Genomic DNA, 19,897 nt, shown 5'->3' with positions numbered 1-19,897 from the left:
GGCCTAGGGGGATCTCAGCTGATAAACTCAATCCTGCTTCCTGTGATCTCCAATTTTCCCTTAGGCTACCCTGGGCTTTCTCATCCTGAGAGGTGGGGTGAAGCTAAATGGCTCTCGAGACCTTTGCTCAAAAGTGACACACAGGCATTTCTGCATTCTATGGGCTAGTGCAAGTCTCAAGCCAGCCATTCAGGAAATAGACTCCACCTTTTTATGGGATGAGCTGCAAAGTTACATTGTAAGGGCATAAGTAGAAAAAGGGGAACGGTAGGGGTCATACTTGTAATTAGTCCACCACAGAGGCTTCTTCATTTTGATTGCAATATGAAGTAGGTGGAATGAAGCTATCTGGAGATGCAGGCTGGGGGTAACCTGACATATTTATATCAAATTTAGGCAGTAGTGAGGAAACACTGAAAGGTTTTGAGCTGAGGAGAAACTTTCAGAAGTCTGACTTTAACAATAAGCTTGTGTGGATATGGGTGAAAAGAAACAGAAAATAAGAGAAAGGATATGTTTTTCAATCATGTAGGTGGAAGTTAATAAATGCTCAAATCAATGTGGTGGGAATGGGTGTAAAATCAAGGGAAAAGTAAGAAATTCCTTATAAGGAATGACCTGATAAGACAAGATAGGATACCAGGCATGATGGGCTGGTAGCACCTCCTTATGCTCTTTCCCTTTTATTCCAATCTTAGATAGTCAACACATCTCCCATTATTCCAGTTCAGTGTTCCTAAGTTTATTGTCAATTGTTAGATGATAATATGGCATCTAATAACTGGTAGGACATACAACCATACAGAGGTGTCAGACCGAGAATTATTGCTTTGATCTAACATTTTAATGAAGCTAAGCTTTCTTATCACATCCCAGACTGGAAGTTTTTCAGAGATTGAGGCATTAGTTCATTTGGTAGTTTTGTTGTTGGTTATTTTTTTTTTCAGTGATTCCATATGTCTATAGATTTCTAATTTTAAAATTTGTAAAACATTTATTGAAAATGAAATGAGGTTGCATGAATACATTATTTTCAGTTTTATTTAAATCAAATACATGTGTGACTGATGTGAAAAAAAATGGTCTAGAAGCCACGTAAACTTTAGTGAGATTAAAATGTAAAGATAAGATCCTAATACCTAATTATCTTGTCCTGAAATAATTAAATGTAAAGGATACATATTTTAAATAGTTGCACAGCTATAAGTATTACACAATACACAAAATAAAGTCATAAAACATTTGATACTGCTTTATTATAAATAATTGGAAACAATATTTCATTTTTCAAACCCAGATAACAAAACAGTAAATATCATGCTTTCTTTTTTTTCATGATTTCATTTTATTTTTGTAATATGAGTTGGGAAATAGTATTTCTTATCAAAAGACTGGTAACAAAAATCTGTAGGAACATAAAAGAACAAAACAGTCACTTTCATTCACTGAAATGAAAACAATCAAGAAGGATTTTAGAGCGAGAGGATGCACAGTGCTATGAAGGAGTCACGAAGAACTGAACAACTGTGTAATACCGGCAAATGCCACGTGTGAGGCAACATGAGGTTGTTACTGATGCATAAACATATAGACTTGATGGTAAACTTTAAAAAGTTTCTTAAAAATGGAATAGTTTTATTCTCTTAAATGGAGGAAATCCATATTGTTGCCTCAAACAAACTTATTTTTCTAAGAAAGGACACCTAAAATGTATTTCAATTTTCTTATCTCATGGTAACTCACATTTTGATAAAAATGCTTCACTACTGTAACCTTGAACACTTAGAGGCAGTGTTTATTTTTGATAAAATACTGCAGTAAATTCAAATTGCTGCAAAAACTTGTGCCCCCAAATTCACTTAAAATAGATTATCCCATAGGAATATTTTCATTAAGAGAATTATAGTAGCTAGCAGTCACAATTTTTTAGGTAAGTGATTAATTTTCTCTTTTGGGGTGTTTTCCTTATGTTTAATACAGAATTTTGGCAATTGTATCCACTAAATATTTTTTTAAACTCAGAAATTGCTTATGAAAACAGAGCCTGAGAGAGAGAAAAATGTGAAGAAATAATGTATTTCATAAAATAATATAGTAGATTTCTTTCAAAACTTGTGTTTGTTTGCATTAGTGAAGGACAATGTTGCATATTCCAGATTAAACAGCTATCAGGTTTACCATGAATATAAACATGCTATGTACAATGGTATTTATAGTTCTTCTTATATTTTTTATAGATTCCAAAGTGTATCTCTCCTAGAAACTGGAACAGGTTGAATCTGGAAAACATGTTTCAGTTAATTAGCAAAAATTAAATTAGCATGAAATAACAGAATAAAGAATTGAAATAGTGATTTTAAAAATGAAGTTACACTTAAGTGTACACATGCAAGAAGACAGTGTAAAACGAATTGATCCAGTTTACCTGGTTTCACTCCAACTGAATACACTCTAAAATGCTGTTTTCATGTATAATATCAAAGGAAATATTAAATGCATGTATATTATTTTAAGACCTTGTTGGTATATTTCACATTCTTTAAATTTTACTCACGCTATAAATATATTTATATATCATTCAGTCAGTTTTTAAAGTAAATGAAAACTGTAGCATGGGGGTAATTTTTTACTTCATATGTCCTTACTTGATTATGTCCATTTTTTTTCCTGAAAACTGTATCAAGAAATCAGAGTAAATGGAGCATGTTTCTAACTCACACTATTATTCTTCATGCACTACAACTCATTATGGTTTACCAAAATGGAATTTACATTTGAAGATGGGTTAACTGAAGTCAACTAGTAAGTATGACTGAAGATGGCTTCTGAAATCCATTAACATTTAACCAACTTAGAGGGCAATGCTATTCTTCCTAAATTTTTATCAAAATTGTGCAAAAGTATAAACTGATTTTTAGTAGGTCTGCATAGAAATAACACTATTTCATTCTGTGATACATCTTTTCCAAAGGATTATGGCAGGTCCGTTCGAATTCTTCATGTATATTCTTTCTTTGTTGTTCATTTCCCTCCTCCTCCTCCCCTCTCCTCCTCTTCCTCTTCTTCCTCCTCTCCTTCTTCTTGTCCTTCTTCTTCTTCCTCCTCCTCGTCTACCTTCCCTTCCTCCTCCTCCTCCTCTTCCTCTTCTTCTTCTTCAGTTTTTATATGAAATTAACCATATTTATCATCTGGCTACCATAGTTCTAAAAATAAGATCCAGTAGTAGTTTGAAGCACAGTGAACTGAGCAGTTTCTTCCCTTTTAAAACATGACAGTGAGTGGCATTCTCCACAGTCAAGCCTTATGAACATGATTAATCCCATCTAGAGACTTTTGTGAACTCTAAAGGCTCCAAATCCACAGTCAAGAACCTTGGTGACTTCACATAAATGCCACCTGTGGCTGGAAAGGAGACAATATTGTTTGCTTCAGAAGTTTTCAAGCAGTTTCTTTTCTGGTAGCTTCTACAGATTTCTTTGTTGCTGTTATGACTGCTTTCCACATTTTGCCTTCAAAAGTCCAAAGGTCGAATCATCATAGTTGTGGAACGTAAGGAGTAACTGGGCCCTTTGAAGTAGTGCCACTTTATCCCATTCAGTTTTCCATGGTTTTGTCCAGCAGTATAGAACATTCCATTTAGATTGGATGGGCCACAAGCATCAAACCACCAGCCTGGAAAATTAGTTAATAATGAAAGAGAAAAGAAGGAGAAGAAACAATTATAAGTAAGTTGAATATTTGGAAATTAATGGAATTAACCAAGGTGGAATTTATCTATACTTTTTATGATCATTCGTAAATTTGAGGCAATCGAATAAAAGCTTTTGGGGATTCCGACTGTTTTAAGCGACCTCTGACTTAGGCAATGTATGAACAGAGAGGAATGCTCCCATGGAAATCAAGCTTCGGTGTCACTCCATTGGACTCATTCCCCATTGTATAGATGGGAAGCTTCTGGGATTCCAGATAAGATCTAATTCAGACCTAGATTTATACATAAGGCAAGTAATTCCACCTTAAGCTTGTTATTAGGAATAGAACAATTATTAGATTAGTGAAGAAGTTTAGAAGCTTTCACAACTGACATCTAAATAAGAGTGAAAGAAATGTTCCCCATCTGCTTCGTAATTTTGCCAACAACTGGCTCTCAGCTGCTTCTGAAACTAATTGGATACTGGGCAATGACTATGATGCACAAATTGAATTCGAATTACTGTGTTCTCCCTATATTTTGTAGCAATATGAGAAGTGTTCATCACTAGTAGCCATACAGTGTCTAGGCGGGAGTATATTTTTTCCCCTGTGATTGTTCAAGTTCTTTCAAAACTTATTAAAAAGAAAAACAACTTGATGAGCAACATGGAGATCCTATGCTTGCACAGTTCTCTGTGAGGGTAACTTAGTACTTTATTTTTTAATGAATTAAGTTCTTAGATTTTTTAGATAAAACATAGTACTTCTTCTCTGTCTCCTGAAGTAACACTACTGAAATCTTTAGGGAGAGATCTCTGCCAGAGACATTCTGGCATATTTTTATTTGGATACAGCTGACCTCTCTTTGATTACAGAGTTATACCTAAGGGACTAATAGTTAAAGAAAGAGAAAGCTGTACAACTGATGTTTAACTGTAACACAAGCATCATCTTGCAGAAACTTAGAAAAAGTTAAACGGAGAAAAGCTAGTTCTCATTTTTCAATTTTGGAAGATGAGTACAGCAGGGTTGTGTTTATAAAGTCATACTAGAGGCATAGCAAGCTGTATTAATCACAGCTCATATTAGAGAAGAATAAGGTATGTCTTGAATCTGGAAAGACTATTCAATGCTATTTTTCCAACTGTATGCAAACAACATAGATGTTAATGCAGACAAAACATGAGAAATGAAAAGTTCTTTCTTGGCAAGGAAGGAAGAACTGTAAAATTCTACATTTCTTCTTAAGATTAATTTCTTTAAATTTTTTGATAAGTGCAACTAGTAAAAATATGTTATTTATATTATAAAAAAAGCATTCTAATATTAGGGAATGTATTTACCCTAAAGACTCTCCAAGTACAAAATGAAACCCAACTTGATTGCTCCAGTGTTTCGACTTACTCCTCCTTTTCTCTGACCTTCTTGAGGCACTCTTCCATCATGTTAATGAGCCTTTTGTAGTGTTTCAAATATCCACTATGGTCTCTGAAGGAAAGGCAGCTCCTCTATTGTTAGGAACTTCTATGAATCATAGAATGATCCTCCAAGTTACATTAGGTACTTGAGGTAAAAGTATGTATTTTTGTTTGGTTTAGAGAAAGTCACAAGAGTTCTGGACAACTGTGGGAAGGCAGAAGTCTGTTGCAACAGCAGCCTGGCAATAAAGGTTCACAGGCTGAAGGGGAGATCCATTAGGAAATTTTGGATGAGTTTAGCAAAGACACAAGAAACAGTAAGGGCACATGAGAGAATCAGATATACTAATCTATATTTTTTCTGATGAGTAAAGGAGGGTAATGTTTGTGGTAAGGGGGATGGCATTTTGGAGACGTTGAAAGAGGAACACATGGCTGGATCAGAGTTAACATGAGAAATAGCAACCTCAAGCTGAGAAGGTCAGAAGATCAAATCACATAGTCTTTATCCATTGTCCTAAGAACAATGTCAAGGCATGGTCAATTTACAGGACTATCTCATGTACTTAGCACTATACCTAACAGTCTGCTTAACAAATGACTGACGAGTGACTATAGGCTTCCTGACAGATCAACTGTTTTTGACTATTTCTCCTTGTAAATTCTCATAGTCTGAAGTAGTTTAGTCTACTAAAAAGTTATATTTGATACACACCACAATATATAACATCTGTGCCTACTGTGTTCATTCATTCTTTGTTTATTCATTCTATATGTAATTATTGTGACTGTTTTACACAATACTCAACAAGATAGAAGTGGTCCCTCCCTCGATGGAACTTACTTCTCATTTAGAAATAGACAAAAAAACAAGTAAATAAGTAAAATACTTACAATACTTTATTAGTAAAAAAAAAAAAAAGAAGGAAAAGAATCAAGGAGCTATGAAGGAGAATAAAAGGAGACCTACTTGACTTCTCACATTCACAGAAGAAGCTGGTTTTTAATGGGACCTGGAGGATGAGAGGGAGGCAGCCATGTGAAGATGTGGAAGGACTCTTTTAAGCTGAGTATATAGCACATGCCAATGCTGTGAGGAAGAAAAAGAGCTTGACATGGTTAGAAACCAAAAGAACGTTAGTGTTGCTAGTGCAGCGTGAACAAGGGGGGAAGCTCTCAGGAAATGAAGGTAAAGAAGCAGGCAGTCTTCGTGGAAAGTTGAACAATGTTCACGGAAAACTTTAGGGTTTATCCAGTCTACTTGTCCATCATCAGATGCGTAAGCAAAACATTCTCTCAGAATAGGAACCAATATTTAACCAAGGAAACCAGATCTATCCAGGCTAAATGTGTAATCAGATATTATTGAGAGCCCTCATTCTGTACCTATGGTCTGCCAAAGCCATCCTGAGCATATGTGGCAGCATGAAGAAGGGGAGAAAAATGATTTTAGAATCAACTCAGCAAATATTAGCCAACAGACAGATATAGAGGCTTCGTCTGAACAAAACAGAAATCTTGACTTCAAAGAATACACAGTTTTGTGCAGGAGAAAGACAATAAACTGCTTAACAATGAGGTGAGGGTTGTTAAACAGAGATGAAGGAAATCTATGGACACAGAGGCAGAAAGTCCTGACAGTGGGTCCACAAGGTTCACTTATTTACCATCTGAGCTGTGTCCTGAGGATGAATGTGAGTCCACTAAACAGGAAGAAATTCTGAACACAGTATGTACTCTGAGAGAGTAGGAGAGAGTGTCTGCCAGTAGCCTGGCTTGACTGGACTACCAGTGGGTAAGGGGTTGGACAATACAGGGCTACCAAAATAAACAGGAAAGAGGACACAGAGGTTTTTATTTTATTTTTAGAAATTTTCATGTGGGCAATGGAGAGCCTACAGCATACCAGACAGAAAATTAGAAGACCCAGACTTTGATGCTGATGGCACCAATTAATAACCAAGAGATCCTAAGCAGTAATAATAATATTTGATATTTATAAAATAGTTAATATACATTAGGGACTGTGCTATAGTATTTATATGCAATCTCTTATTTCATCTTCCAAACAACCTGAGTTGATGTGGCAAGTACTGTAATAAAGACATTGATGACTAGCAGTAAGGAGATGTTCCAAGGTCACGGTCACTTAGTTCCCCATTCATAGGATGTGATTTATAATGTCTGGTCAACCATTTTCCCAGGCATAGTTGTATGGCTCAAATAAGATGACACATTGACTATTTGAATCTGTAAAATCCTAAATAAGTGCTTAGTGTAAGTTATGTGGAAAGGAAGATGGAAGGTTTAGGGTAGGAACACAAATAGTTAGATCTTGTGGGGCACCATAATGGTTTAATCCAGGTCATCAGTAGCAATATATCTTCTTACTTGCTCGGTAGGGTCTATTAGAGAAATATGATGATAATTTGGACACAAATAAGTAAGCTGTGCAATGTTTGCATTGTAAAAACAATGGCATTGAAGTAACTAATATTATTTGAACAATTGTTTTTAATGATTTGTTTTGACATCATGTCGAAATCAAAGACCTTAATGTGTTTGGCTCTTTAGCTTAAGATCAATGGGCCATGAACATTATGGACTATCACAGAGCAGTTGATGATAAGAAAGATGACGAATTAAGATGGCACAACACAAAATGAAAGGGTGGCTATTTCTCATGACAATCTTGGTTGCAGTGTCCTTTATAAGATACTCTGAACTACAAGGGAAGAAAAATAGTTGTTTGTGTGCAAGCAAGTATTCTGTTTCATCTGACACATGCAGTGAAACAACAAAGGAATTTCCACTTTCTGCTTTTCTTTGAAAAAATTAAGCATGGCTAGCTCTTTTAAACATAAATCCTGAAAAGACAAGGTTTTAAAGCACGATTATATGAAACAGGCAAAAGTGTAGTGGAGTCCTTGTTACTCATATGTACTCCTTGGCATTCATAGATAATCCTATGTGCTCATGGGTAATCAGTACATACATAAGTTTGCATGGAATGAAGGTGTTCTTTGTGAACAAATAGAGAGTATGCCTGGGTTTGCAGTTCTTCTCTGATAAGATACCAAATAGCTGAATATATTATATGTCCTTTACAATCTTGGGGAAATATTAACTCTGTGTGCCTAGGAATAACAAATGAGCAAAATGCTAAAGAAGTTAATCTAGGAAAGATGCTTTAAGCTTAAAAGAACTCAGTGATGCAAGCAAAGGACAGAAGAAACCAGCAGCTTCCATCTGCTGTTGGGACAAATGATAAAATGTCTCAAATGTTTTAAGATTGGCAACTGCTGAGTTGTACGTTGCCAAGCATTTTTCTTTATAACCTGTAACCTCATGTATATTTTAATAAGAAATCTGAGATGCATGTTTCTAATTCATTTACACTTAACTCATTAAAATTTAACTTTGTCCTAACGATCCCCGGCTATCTGGGCCTTTAAAAATCATTCCAGTCTTTTATCTTTGAAGCAGAAAACTCACATTTTATCACCAATAAATAAAACTTTGCCCAGAAAGTAGGAATTTGATTCTAAACTTTGCACTCAGGAAGTTCAAATTTATTTGAAAATCAGGAAACCTAACTCTCAAATTCTTCTGATCCTAAACAAAAGGTCCCTCAACACTTCCTTTCTAAGGTAAAAAGTACAGCAAAATGTAAAGATATATCTGTTTTTATGGATTTCTTTCATTCATTTTCAATGCATGCATTCTAATCAGCAATGTACAAAAGAACTTGCACAGAACATAAGAGCTCCTCTCTTGCTAACTAAGAATGAGGCCGAGCAAAACTGATGGGTGCCACTTTGTCAGTGGGATCGTTATGAAAAATCCCTTACTGAGTTCACGTGCACAAACTTGGCAATATCCATAGCTAGCCTCAAGGAGTAGTTGCAAGGCTTTTGTGTGCATGCGGGAGGCAAAGGACCTTTCCTAGAGTTCTGTGTTCCCTCTGTCATCTCATACTATATCCCCTTCAGGCCAAGGCCTTTGGCTTTCTTTCCCTTCTCTTCTTCGTGTTCCAAAGATGAAAAGTTGTTGATCCTGGCCAGTGATCTTGAATTCACTGAAAACCTTTAGGTATTCTCTTACTGTCTCTTCCTTCCTTTTCACTTCATTTCACTTTTAATGTTTAAGTGAGGAAATCCCTGCTAACACACACTGCAAACAGCAAAAGAGAGAGAGCTAACTGTTGTCGTTGAATGCCATTCATTTTAAGAGGCAGGAGAAGGAGCGAATGAAGCGACGGCTTATCTGGAGGTTGTGTTCAAATCTCACCTCTGGTACTAATTCTGTGACCTTTGGTAAATTATCTAATTTTCCTGTATCTCAGTTCTTGCCAAAAGCATTATTGTGGTGCTGATTTCAAAGGGTTTTTAGAAGTGTCGTGTAAGTTATTAAATATAAACCATTTAGGATAATGCAAAATGAGTGCAGTAATACCTGCTATGTTATTGTTAGAGTAAAATACCACAAAATTGAGTGCTTGGTAATTTCTCATGTCAATTATTAACCTTTCATGGCAGCCTTGTACTATAGGCCTATCAGTTCTGGTTCACTTTTTTTCCCCAAATTTACCATTCGAAAGACATTTTCTGATATTCTCTGCATTTTGCCCCCCAATAAGCAAAAATTTTCTTTAGAAAATAGGAATACAAACCTAAAATTTATACTTAGAAATGTTCATATTTATTTGAAAGGCAGAAACCTAACAAATTTTTCCAGCTCTAGAGCTTAGTCTTCTGGGGTTTAGTTATTCTTAAAATTTAGTCCCAATCCTCATACCTCATATTCATCAAATTGTTTCATGTCTATGCCTGCAAAGACATATGTATACTTATGTATGTTACATCTCAGTTCAAGCAACTCATTCAGACTCACTCTGATTTACTTTTAGGACTTCTCACTGTGATCATTTGTGATTTTGTAGTGCCCTTTCAGAGTCTGTGATAAAATATTCATTCACTTGACCAATATTTATTGAGCACTACTATTTGCCAGGCACTGTGCTAGGCACTTAGGAGATAGTAGTAGACAGCACAAAATCTCTGCAACACACACTTTTGTGGAACAGGCTGACTGAATATGTACAAATAAGAAACTGCTTTGAAATAAAGTAATGCAAAGTAGATTTTGGCAGTTAACCTTAAATTATCTATATGTATCTATTCTCTCAACATTTTTGCCTTTAAACCTAGGAAATGCCAGTTATCTGGCAATGATTAGCACATCCTTCCTGGATTATTAAAAACTCTAAGGTGATTATATTTTCCCAAAGATCATGTCACTCAACATCATTCACCAGTTAAAGAAGCTGCTAATTTCTTTCATTTTCTTTGTCTTCTTCAAGATTATATAGCAGGCAATATCAACTCTCTTCTGCAAGCATTTATCAACTCTCTGCTGTTAGCATCTGTTGTAGGGTGTACTAAGAAATTTATGTCTATGGCTTTATTCTGTCTTTTAGGGCTGAACTGAGAAATATCCTTTGTTAGCTTTAGCAAAGTCTTGTCTGTCGACTGACATAGTTTATGCGTGGGAAAAGAGATCGGAGTTTCTACCACAACAGATTCTTTCTCCAGACCGTTAGGTCACATTTTTACATAGCTTTTATATTATACACTAAATATGAAAACTGTGTTGAAAAAAAAGTAAGGTGAGGAATGGAATGTAGAATAATACCATGTTTTGTTTTGTCAACAAACTTTAGTAATTTTAGTTTCTGATAAACTTTCAGAAAGACTATTTGAAGAATGCTAATTTAGTACCAAAGACCCTGTTTTCTTGAAATGTAACATTTGCTTTGAATGTGACAATCTAAGTTGTTCTTTTTCCAGAATTTTGGAGTCAGAGGATATTTGCATATTTGTTTTTATATACCATAAATGCCTCTAAACAAAAGTGTGCATTGAAAGAGATTACATTTGCATTTTCTTAATGTTAAGTAGTAGATAAAACTTTTAAGTTTAAAATAAATTGATTCCTTTCTTTGGGCTCAGGAAGGTACAATAGGGACTATCCCACAGGAGTAAAAATATTGCCTACAATAATCTCTTAACTAGGTCCCTCCCACTACTGAAGTATACGGATTTTTCACAAAATCATATATATATATATATATATCTCCTATATATAGAAGGAAACCTAAGGAGAAAACTTACAAATTTTCCTAAGGTCAGTTGCATCAAAGAACAAAGACATTTCTGGCTTATAAGTCTGGGCTGACAAATCACCCTTATTTAACTATTGATTAAAGACATAGTGGCACAAAAGCTGTATGTGGCAATTTGGACCTTGAAATATATGTTCTGGTCCAGAAGAAATATGTAAAAAACATGAACATTTTTCAATATTTAAACTGGATGGAAAAAGTGTTGGCTTTCTGGTAAGGTAGGAATAAGTACATATACTTCTGAGAAAGGAGGTATAAAGCATTGTGGTATCTATTTCTATTGATGTAAATGTGCTTTTCTCAGCCCATTACACCTCCTTTCCTCTCACAATGTACTATGAATTACAACCCACGCATTGAAAAATAATATTACATGTTTTCCCTTACTTTAGCCACAATGAGTACATGGAATATCAGAATAACGGAACCAGAAGAAAATGTGAGAGACTTTCTTGTCTAGACCCTCAACTGCAGGAACATGCATAAGTAAGCTCTTTTCAATAAAATAGCTTTATATCCTCTTCTTGAAGATGTCCACTGCTAGAAATGAACAACTCTTCCTGGCAGTATTTGATCCCTGGGCACTCCATCTAAAGTTACTTCCCCATTCTTCAACAACTCTATCACATGTTATATTTTGCCTCTAAGACTGGTTATGATTTGAAATTATGTTATTTGTTGTTTACTCTTTTGTTGATGGATGCAAGTTCTAGTCTGTCTTGCTCATTTCTCTAAGAATAGTTGATCTGTAATAGTTAATTGTTAAAAATATGTTAAATCGATAGAAGGAAGTTAAGAAGTTAAGATGCTGGGAAAGGAGAAAGATCAAAATGTTCTACCTTATGCCTAGCTGAAATACCTTCTGCTTTCAATTAAGCTCATCTCCTGTTGTTCAATCTCTGACAGATAAGAGTGGCAATGATACCACATTCTCCAACCCAAATCCCTCCATGTACTTGCACAAAACTATTTAGGACAGTGAGTGGGCAATAAATCTTACTTTACCCTTAATTTCCTTCAGAAGAAACAAAGGAAAAATTCTGTAAATAAACAAGATAAAATAAAACTTTAATTGATGGTGACAGAAAACTATGAATTATTAGCTTCAAAGACTATAAAACCTTATTGCTTAAAGGAAACTATTTAAAATAGGCAGTGAGTTCAAATACAAATTAAGAAAGAAAGGAAAAATCATTAGATGAAGCAAATGGTTCTAAGGGAAACTATGACAGAATAAATATTGGTAGTGAGGAGTAGCTAACTAGGACCTAAATTTCCAGGCAATACTCAAGTTACCTGAACTGTCATTGACATTCATCCTAATGTTCTCCAGTTCTTAGCTATCTGAATTCCACATTTTAGCTTTGCAGAGTGAATAGGTTTACAAGGCCTGGATTCTTTCAAAAGGATATTTGATAGGGTAATGGCATTTATTACAAAAACACATTTAGTTAGACTATTCCAGCCCAAGCAATAAGTGGAAATTTTCTCTCCCCAACATATGTGTTTATTGGTGAGTAAGAAGCAGGTCCAGGAATGATTATGGATGAAAGAACATGAAAAAGTTCAATCATTTGAGGCAGAAATAAAGTCATAAATCTGAGCAATGAAATTTTCTCACCAAAAACTAAGAGGTGCATTTTCCTCTATACTTTCATTATTATGACAGAAATATGAACATACTGGAATGCTCTTCTAAGGCAACATTTGAAAGATTTTACTGTTGGTCTTTCATGCATTGCATTTATTTGGTAAGAAAAGCTATCTATAAAAATATACATGGAGATTATGAAGCACATTTCAATATTAAAATGAACAGCAAACTAGACAATCAAAGTCCTTTTGTCTCTGTAGAAAGTTGCTGACCATTCCATTTATGGGATCAGGGAAGTAATGAAAAAAACTTTTCTTTCAGGAAAAAAGGTTTAAAACCTAACCTGTGGATACCATTATAAATCTGTAACAACTGTTTTGGGGACGGGGTCATGGAGTTATGTGTAGAGGATTTTTACCTATTTGATGTGGTTGAATATGGTGTCAAAATAGCATTTTAAAATTTAAGGAGGAAGATATGATAGAAGAAGAATCATAACAGGTTAGCTTTGATAATACTAGAGTTGGTCTCACGTCAAAAAGATGTTAATTTAAGTGTGGAGGGGGGGGGTCAATGGGATGTGATTTGGTGGTGGTAAACATGGAGGACACAGGGATAGAGATGAAAATTTCTTCAAAACCATCCCTTCATGTTCTTCCATGCTGTCTCTGATGAGAAACTGTCAACTTCATTTCACTGCCTTCAAAATTTGAAAATGATTTCAAGGGTTACAAAATGTTCATTCATTCATATTTTTAATTGAGTTTCTATGTGCCACATCTAGTGTGCTGGATGTTACATATAAAATGGTGGCATTAGCTTGCTTTTATTTTCCTTATGTGGAAAGTGGAGATAGAGTTTCTCTCCCTGCTTATCTCACAGAGCTGGTGTGGAGCTCAAGTAAGATAGTACAACCTATGCAAGACCATATAATAATATATAATAATCATGGTAGTAATGCCACTTTGGGAAGGAAAATACTGGAGTTTGAGGATTTCTTTTTCTTACTGTCAATGAAAACATGGTTTGTTGTAGATTAACACAGAAAGAGAATCAGAAAAGCTGATGGTTGGAGTGGCTGCTACTCCATTCACAGAGAGGAAGAACACAAAAACTGTGAGAAGAGAAGCCCTGGAAAAAAAGTTTGCCTTTACAAATTTGCTCGGTACTAACTCCTTCCATGCAAGAGCCTATAACTCAACTTGAGCTACCTTGCTTGTCATTGGGTTTTAGCTTCATGTTTCTCACACTTCAATCAGTCATGCATCAACTTCACAGATTTCTGCCATCATCCATTTATAACTTATTAATATTTAATTAATTTTTTCTTTAAATCAATAATTTGTTATATATCAAATATTGTGAATACTAAAAATGCAAAGATTATATAATTCCTTTAAAGAAGAAAACAGTATCACTTGTTATAATAAAAGGTAGATATAAAACCCAATACAATTAAAACAAGATCACTTTATTTACTTCTAGATAGGTTCCATTGTCTAACCAATGCCCTGAGCCTGAGACCAGAGGGTTTTCTCCTTTGCTATGAGGATTATTGAGTGATTATCGAGTAATGCTTAGGAAGTGTTATAGGTATGCTAACACCAAACTGAGAACTTCTCTTTGACACAATCAGAAGGTTGAAAGATACTGAAAAGGTTAAAAAAGGATTTAATTTTCTTACTCAGTGATACAGTATTATTTAATTGTATCTCTTATACCAGCTCAAATGTCTTGCAGAAGTCAATACCATACAATGCAAAGTGGTAGTGTAGCTGGTCTGAATTTTTTAACTTCAGATCTCACTACATATCTTTATTCTTCTTATTTCATTTCAATAGCATGGTCAATCAACTGTACTACATAGTTGCAAAATACTTAGTAAGAAGGTGGGGTTTGTTTTTGTTTTGTTTGTTTGTTTTTTTGTTGGCTTTCCCCTGTATGCTGAACAAAATGATCTCTAAGTTGCTCTTAAGTTTTCTGACAAGAAGATCACAGTCTTTTCTCATAGATAAGAAACTTCAAGCCTCAGACCAATGAAACATAACTTAGAGAACAGCCCCATAGGACTTACCTCCTGTTAGCATGAGGGCACATTTGCACATACAGTTGTCATTATCTGCATCTTTAGTGCTGAAATCAGCACCGTGTAAGATCAGGCTGCTCTGTTTTCCTGCTGTCCCGGTGTGACCTTTTAAATACAACCTGAAATTTAAAAAAAAAGGGCAGGGGCGGGGGGTGGTGGTGGTGGTGGAATAAGCTATTCAACAGAGTAACAGAACCCATAAGACCAGTTTATTGAAAGTTTGCCTTTTTTATTTATTTCCTCCCTTCTTTGCACTCAGCCCTTCTAACAAACTACTGGAAGACCCAAGCTAGGACACAGAAAGAGAGAAAGACAGAGAGAGAGGAGAGAGAGAGACAGAGAGAGAGAGAGAGAGAGAGAAGGGCGAAGGAAGGGGAAGGAAGGGGAAAGAAAGAAAGAAAGAAAGAAAGAAAGAAAGAAAGAAAGAGCGAGAAGGAAAAGCAAGCAAGCAAGCAAGCAAGAAAAAAGGAAGAAAAGACTCCAAATCACAGCAAAATTCTCCATGGCTTGTGTGCTTTATGTTTCTTTCACAAAGTGTACTCAAACTCATATGGTTCTGATAGTGCAGGATCCACAAAAAGAAAATGGGTTTATTTTATTACCACAGGTATTAATCTCCAAAGAAAAAATGGCTTATAGGATGTCATTATAGCATATACCTACGTTAATATTGAATAGTGATGATGTGTAAACATTATTCTTAACAGCAATGCTAATAATAATTCTCATTGATTGAGGACTTGCTCTGTGCCAAACAATCTGCTAAATGCTTTCCATTTATTATTTAATTTTATTTTATATTAAATCTATGATCTAAGCATCAATATACTAATTTTCCACGTCAAGATTTAGAGAAGATAGATAAGCTGGAGTTTGGCTATTTTTGACTTTAAAATCCAAGTTCTTAATCATTCATTATGCATTCCCTGAACAAATGTTTGTTGAGCACACTTATTCTAAGCACTTAAGATATATCAAAGGGCCATGTCCTGAAGGCGCTTATATTCTAGGAGAATCCCTAAAATTAAGTTCAAAATGTCAAATGTTTAACTTCAAATATGGCATTTTTCAAAGAACCAAACCTACCTTATTCTCTAGAAACATTTCTTATATAAAATTTAAATTAAACTAAATCAGTTTAATTTAAACTCTTCAACAGTTGTACAACAGTTGTACATACAAAAAGTCATCTGGTTATTTGTGAAAAAGTCCTTGTCACTAGGCCTGGGAATTAATGTTCTCAATTAGTATCACATATTTCTCTTTGCAGATTGAGGAATACTGGTCTAGAATTTAAAAACTAGTGGATAAATCACAACCAATGCCTAATGTAGTTAGTTCTCTGATGTCTGGTCATTTCCTACTGACCCTGTATGTTGTTTTCATATCCATCTGGGAAGTCTGAACAAATGCAAGCTTGCTCAAGTCCTTCAATGGTTCCTCAGGGCTCAGAATAGCTAAACTCAAGTTGTCAGTAGTGTCGATTTGATATTCAAGGTCTTCTCTAGTTGACACTCTGCCCTCTTTTTAACTCTACCAAAATGGTTCCTCAGTTCTCATTCATCAAAACTACCTAGGAATATTCTTTTCATATCCATGTATATTACCACTTATGTACCTGAGTCTTATTTATGAATCTTAACCACTCACAATTTAGTTAATATTTTTGTATGAGGGAGACACTACTGGGACTTAGGCCAGCTCTGAACAAATGTTACATTATTATTAAACAGAAATAATACAGAGAGGCACCTGGGTGGCTTAGTTGGTTAAACATCTGACTCTTGATTTCGGCTCAGGTCATGATCTTGTGGTTTGTGAGATTCATCCTGCATCGGGCATCTGTGCATCAGCACAGAACCTGCTTGGCATTCTCCTTTTTTCTCTTTGCCCTTACCCCAGTCACATTTTCTCCCTCTCTCAAAATCAACATTTAAGAAAAAAGAAATAATACAGACCAATATTTGGAATTTATTTTTTCATATGAAAAACCAAAATTTTTTCTATATATATATTTCAAATATATTTCAAAAATATTTCTATGTATATACAATGTATATATATATAGAGAAATATTTGACTATATATATATTTGACTTGTGTTTGCACCTAAGTATATGTAAAGGTCCCCTTATTATTTTATGAGTTGATACTAGTTTTAGCAAATAACAGTAATATTTTATGTTTATGTCAAAACATTTTACAGATATTCTGCAGAGATTTTTGAGTTAGAGCAAAATATACAATTAAGCCCTACTCAAATTTTGTTGTTTTCAATACTTAGTAGAACCTGTAGTTAATAGTAGGTTGAAGGAAGCTTCTAAAGATAAATTTTCATATATAAGCTTGGAATTTAAAACTCTGAGAGGCAGACTAAAAATCACTGGTAATAAAGAATTATAGAATTTTTTAAATGTTTTATTTATTTTTGAGGAGAGAGAAAAAGACAGAGTGTAAGCAGGGGAGGGACAGGGAGAGAAGGAGAGAGAGAATCTGAAGCAGGCTCCAGGCTCTGAGCTGCAGCACAGAGCCTGACACGGGGCTCAAACTGATGAATTGTGAGATCACGACCTGAGCTAAAGTAGGATGCTTAACCAACTAAGCCATCCAGGCACCCCAAGAATTGTAGATTTTTTTAAATGTGGATTTACATTTCAGGTTGCAGGCAGCCCACATGTAGGTGGGTTTCATCAGGGGAAAGTAAGGTGAGAGGTCACCAGTGAGAGCCTGGGACAAGTTACCTGTGTGAATTCAGAACCTTCTAGATTTGATCATTTTCTCAGCCTTTTAGAGATAGACACATACTCAGAAAGCTAAGGGAGACTCCTGTTTGTTCTCCATGTACAGTCAAAATAGGAACATTGTGGGTCCAGGCTCACGGACTTCTTAGAGAGAATTTCCTAGAGAAAGCCAAATTATAATTGGAAGGTTGCTTGTTTAGTGAACACAGAATCAGTTGGGAGAAGAAGATGAACGATTCCAAAATGATGTAGCTGTGGCTACAGGCCTAAAATCTCCTGCTCCCCTGGGACTGGGTGAGTTTAGCCCAGAGGTGCTCTTGGAAGAGCCATGCTAAATTCCAACTCTGATTCTTGGCTTCTCTTTGATTAGCGATGACTTTCCTTCTTTTTTCAATAGGTAAGTCAATATCAGTACCCCTTTAGTAGCTTTCAGCTCACTGATGGGGCTAGAGATTCAAGAACACGATAATTTTTTACACTGTCATTTGCAGGTAACTGAGCACCAATGTTACGTTGACATTAAGTAAGTGACTGCTATGTGCTCGATATAGTTTATACTTTTACCCTTTCACAAGAGGGTTATAGTTTAAGCCTCATAAGTTACAATTTTTTGTGTGTTACCATGCCAATAGGAATGCCCAATTTTAAATTTAGGAAGTAGAGAAAAGCAAAAAGAAGAAAATAAAAAGCAACCCAAATCTCATCTCTGAATATAACTACTGTTGACATTATGGTTTATGTGCATTTAGTCTTTGCCTTGTTTTCCCCCTCAAAATTGAAAATATTATTTGTTTAAAAATATATATGCAATATCTGATCATATTCTTATAAAAATTTTGAACAATGCACATAAAGTTGTTGCCCACAGGTCTGTCTCAACTACCTGCCTAGAAGTAATCACTTACATTAGTTTTGCACCTTTCAAAATAGTTTCTTTTCATGTACAAATACAAACTGTACTCTACATATTTCTTTATACTATGCTTTCCACACAATTTTATGACCAATTTTCATGCTATTACATATTCTTATCCATCCTCATTTGGAAGCTATTGTATGACTATACCCATTAGTTGTGACAAGTTTAAGGGCACCTTCATATAACTCTAAATATGTATGCAAGCATATAAAGGGTAGAATAAATATCAACAATGTCTTTTCCTGACCTTCATAAACTACATTATTGCTCAATGTTAGAGTCTGTTAAGTAAGAAGAGTCATTTTTGCAGATCCTTTTAATCAACATGAGAAGGGCAGTCTTCTAGTCCTGGCAGTTTTTCTGTGGATTATTACAGATGTCTTACAGCTGATCTCACTGCTTGAGGCTTGCTTCATCTCCTTTGCCCTAAAATCCATGATCTGTAAGGCTCATTCAAAAACCTGCATCCCATTATTCTTCTACTCTGGTTAAAATCCCTCAGTTGTTCTCTCAACACTTGAAAGATAAAGTCCAAATGCCTTACTATGGTTTACAAAGACTTGGAAGATACTCTTGGAAGACCTCTTCTACTTTTTCCCCACACCACCCAACTCCACACGTATCATCACTTTTTTCCTGCCCATGTACATAATACTCCAACTTTATCAATTACTTGTCCCCTCAAAGCAACATATTCTCATTTCTCTGCACATTTCCACGTGCTGCCCCCATTCCTGGAAGGCCCACTGTGCAATATATATGTATATTAAATCACTGTGTTACACACCTGAAACTGATATGATGTTATATGTCAATTATACCTCAATGAAAAATAAGTAAAAATAGAAAAGACCGATGTTTAGAGCATTTTCACTGTACAAGACGGAGTAAAATTTGCAATTTATACACAGTGGTATTCACTACCTTTGAGTCTATATCCTTAGCATGTCACAGGGGAATTGCTTATGCTCTTCTAGAGAAGAGGCACCATGTACAATCAATTTTTTTGCACTGAGAAACAGAGATGGTGTTTCATAAAAATGAGGTTTCTCACCACTATTTTAAGAAATTTACAAATGAGGACAACTATGTGTCAGTGGAATCCCACTAGGATGCTGGGAGCAATCGTGTAGTCATGGGTAGGTCGTCTAAACAGTTAAGAGGCTCATTCTTTCTTAGCAACTATTTAGCTTGTACAGAACAGCAATTATTGACCCAAAGCCAAAAATCCAAGCTAGTTATTTGATACAGGCAAACTAAGA

General features: G+C 35.2%; 1 protein-coding gene across 2 annotated transcripts in view; it reads right to left on the bottom strand.

The window, feature by feature from the left end:
* Positions 1-1,226: 1,226 nt before the first annotated feature.
* The window catches only part of ANGPT1 (angiopoietin 1), a 106,353-nt gene continuing 87,682 nt past the window's right edge, over positions 1,227-19,897 (bottom strand). For both annotated transcript variants that reach the window (XM_077748214.1, XM_077748215.1), the window contains exons 7-8: positions 14,964-15,094; positions 1,227-3,672 (exon numbers count right to left, since the gene is read on the bottom strand). In XM_077748214.1, the coding sequence (XP_077604340.1) occupies positions 3,512-3,672; positions 14,964-15,094 (292 nt within the window). In that variant the 3' untranslated portion in view covers positions 1,227-3,511. The remainder of the gene's footprint in view (positions 3,673-14,963; positions 15,095-19,897) is intronic.

The sequence above is a fragment of the Crocuta crocuta genome, unplaced genomic scaffold (assembly GCF_008692635.1).
Source record: "Crocuta crocuta isolate KB4526 unplaced genomic scaffold, BGI_CrCroc_1.0 scaffold39, whole genome shotgun sequence".
NCBI lineage: Eukaryota > Metazoa > Chordata > Mammalia > Carnivora > Hyaenidae > Crocuta > Crocuta crocuta.
This window is presented reverse-complemented; position numbering and strand designations above follow the sequence as displayed.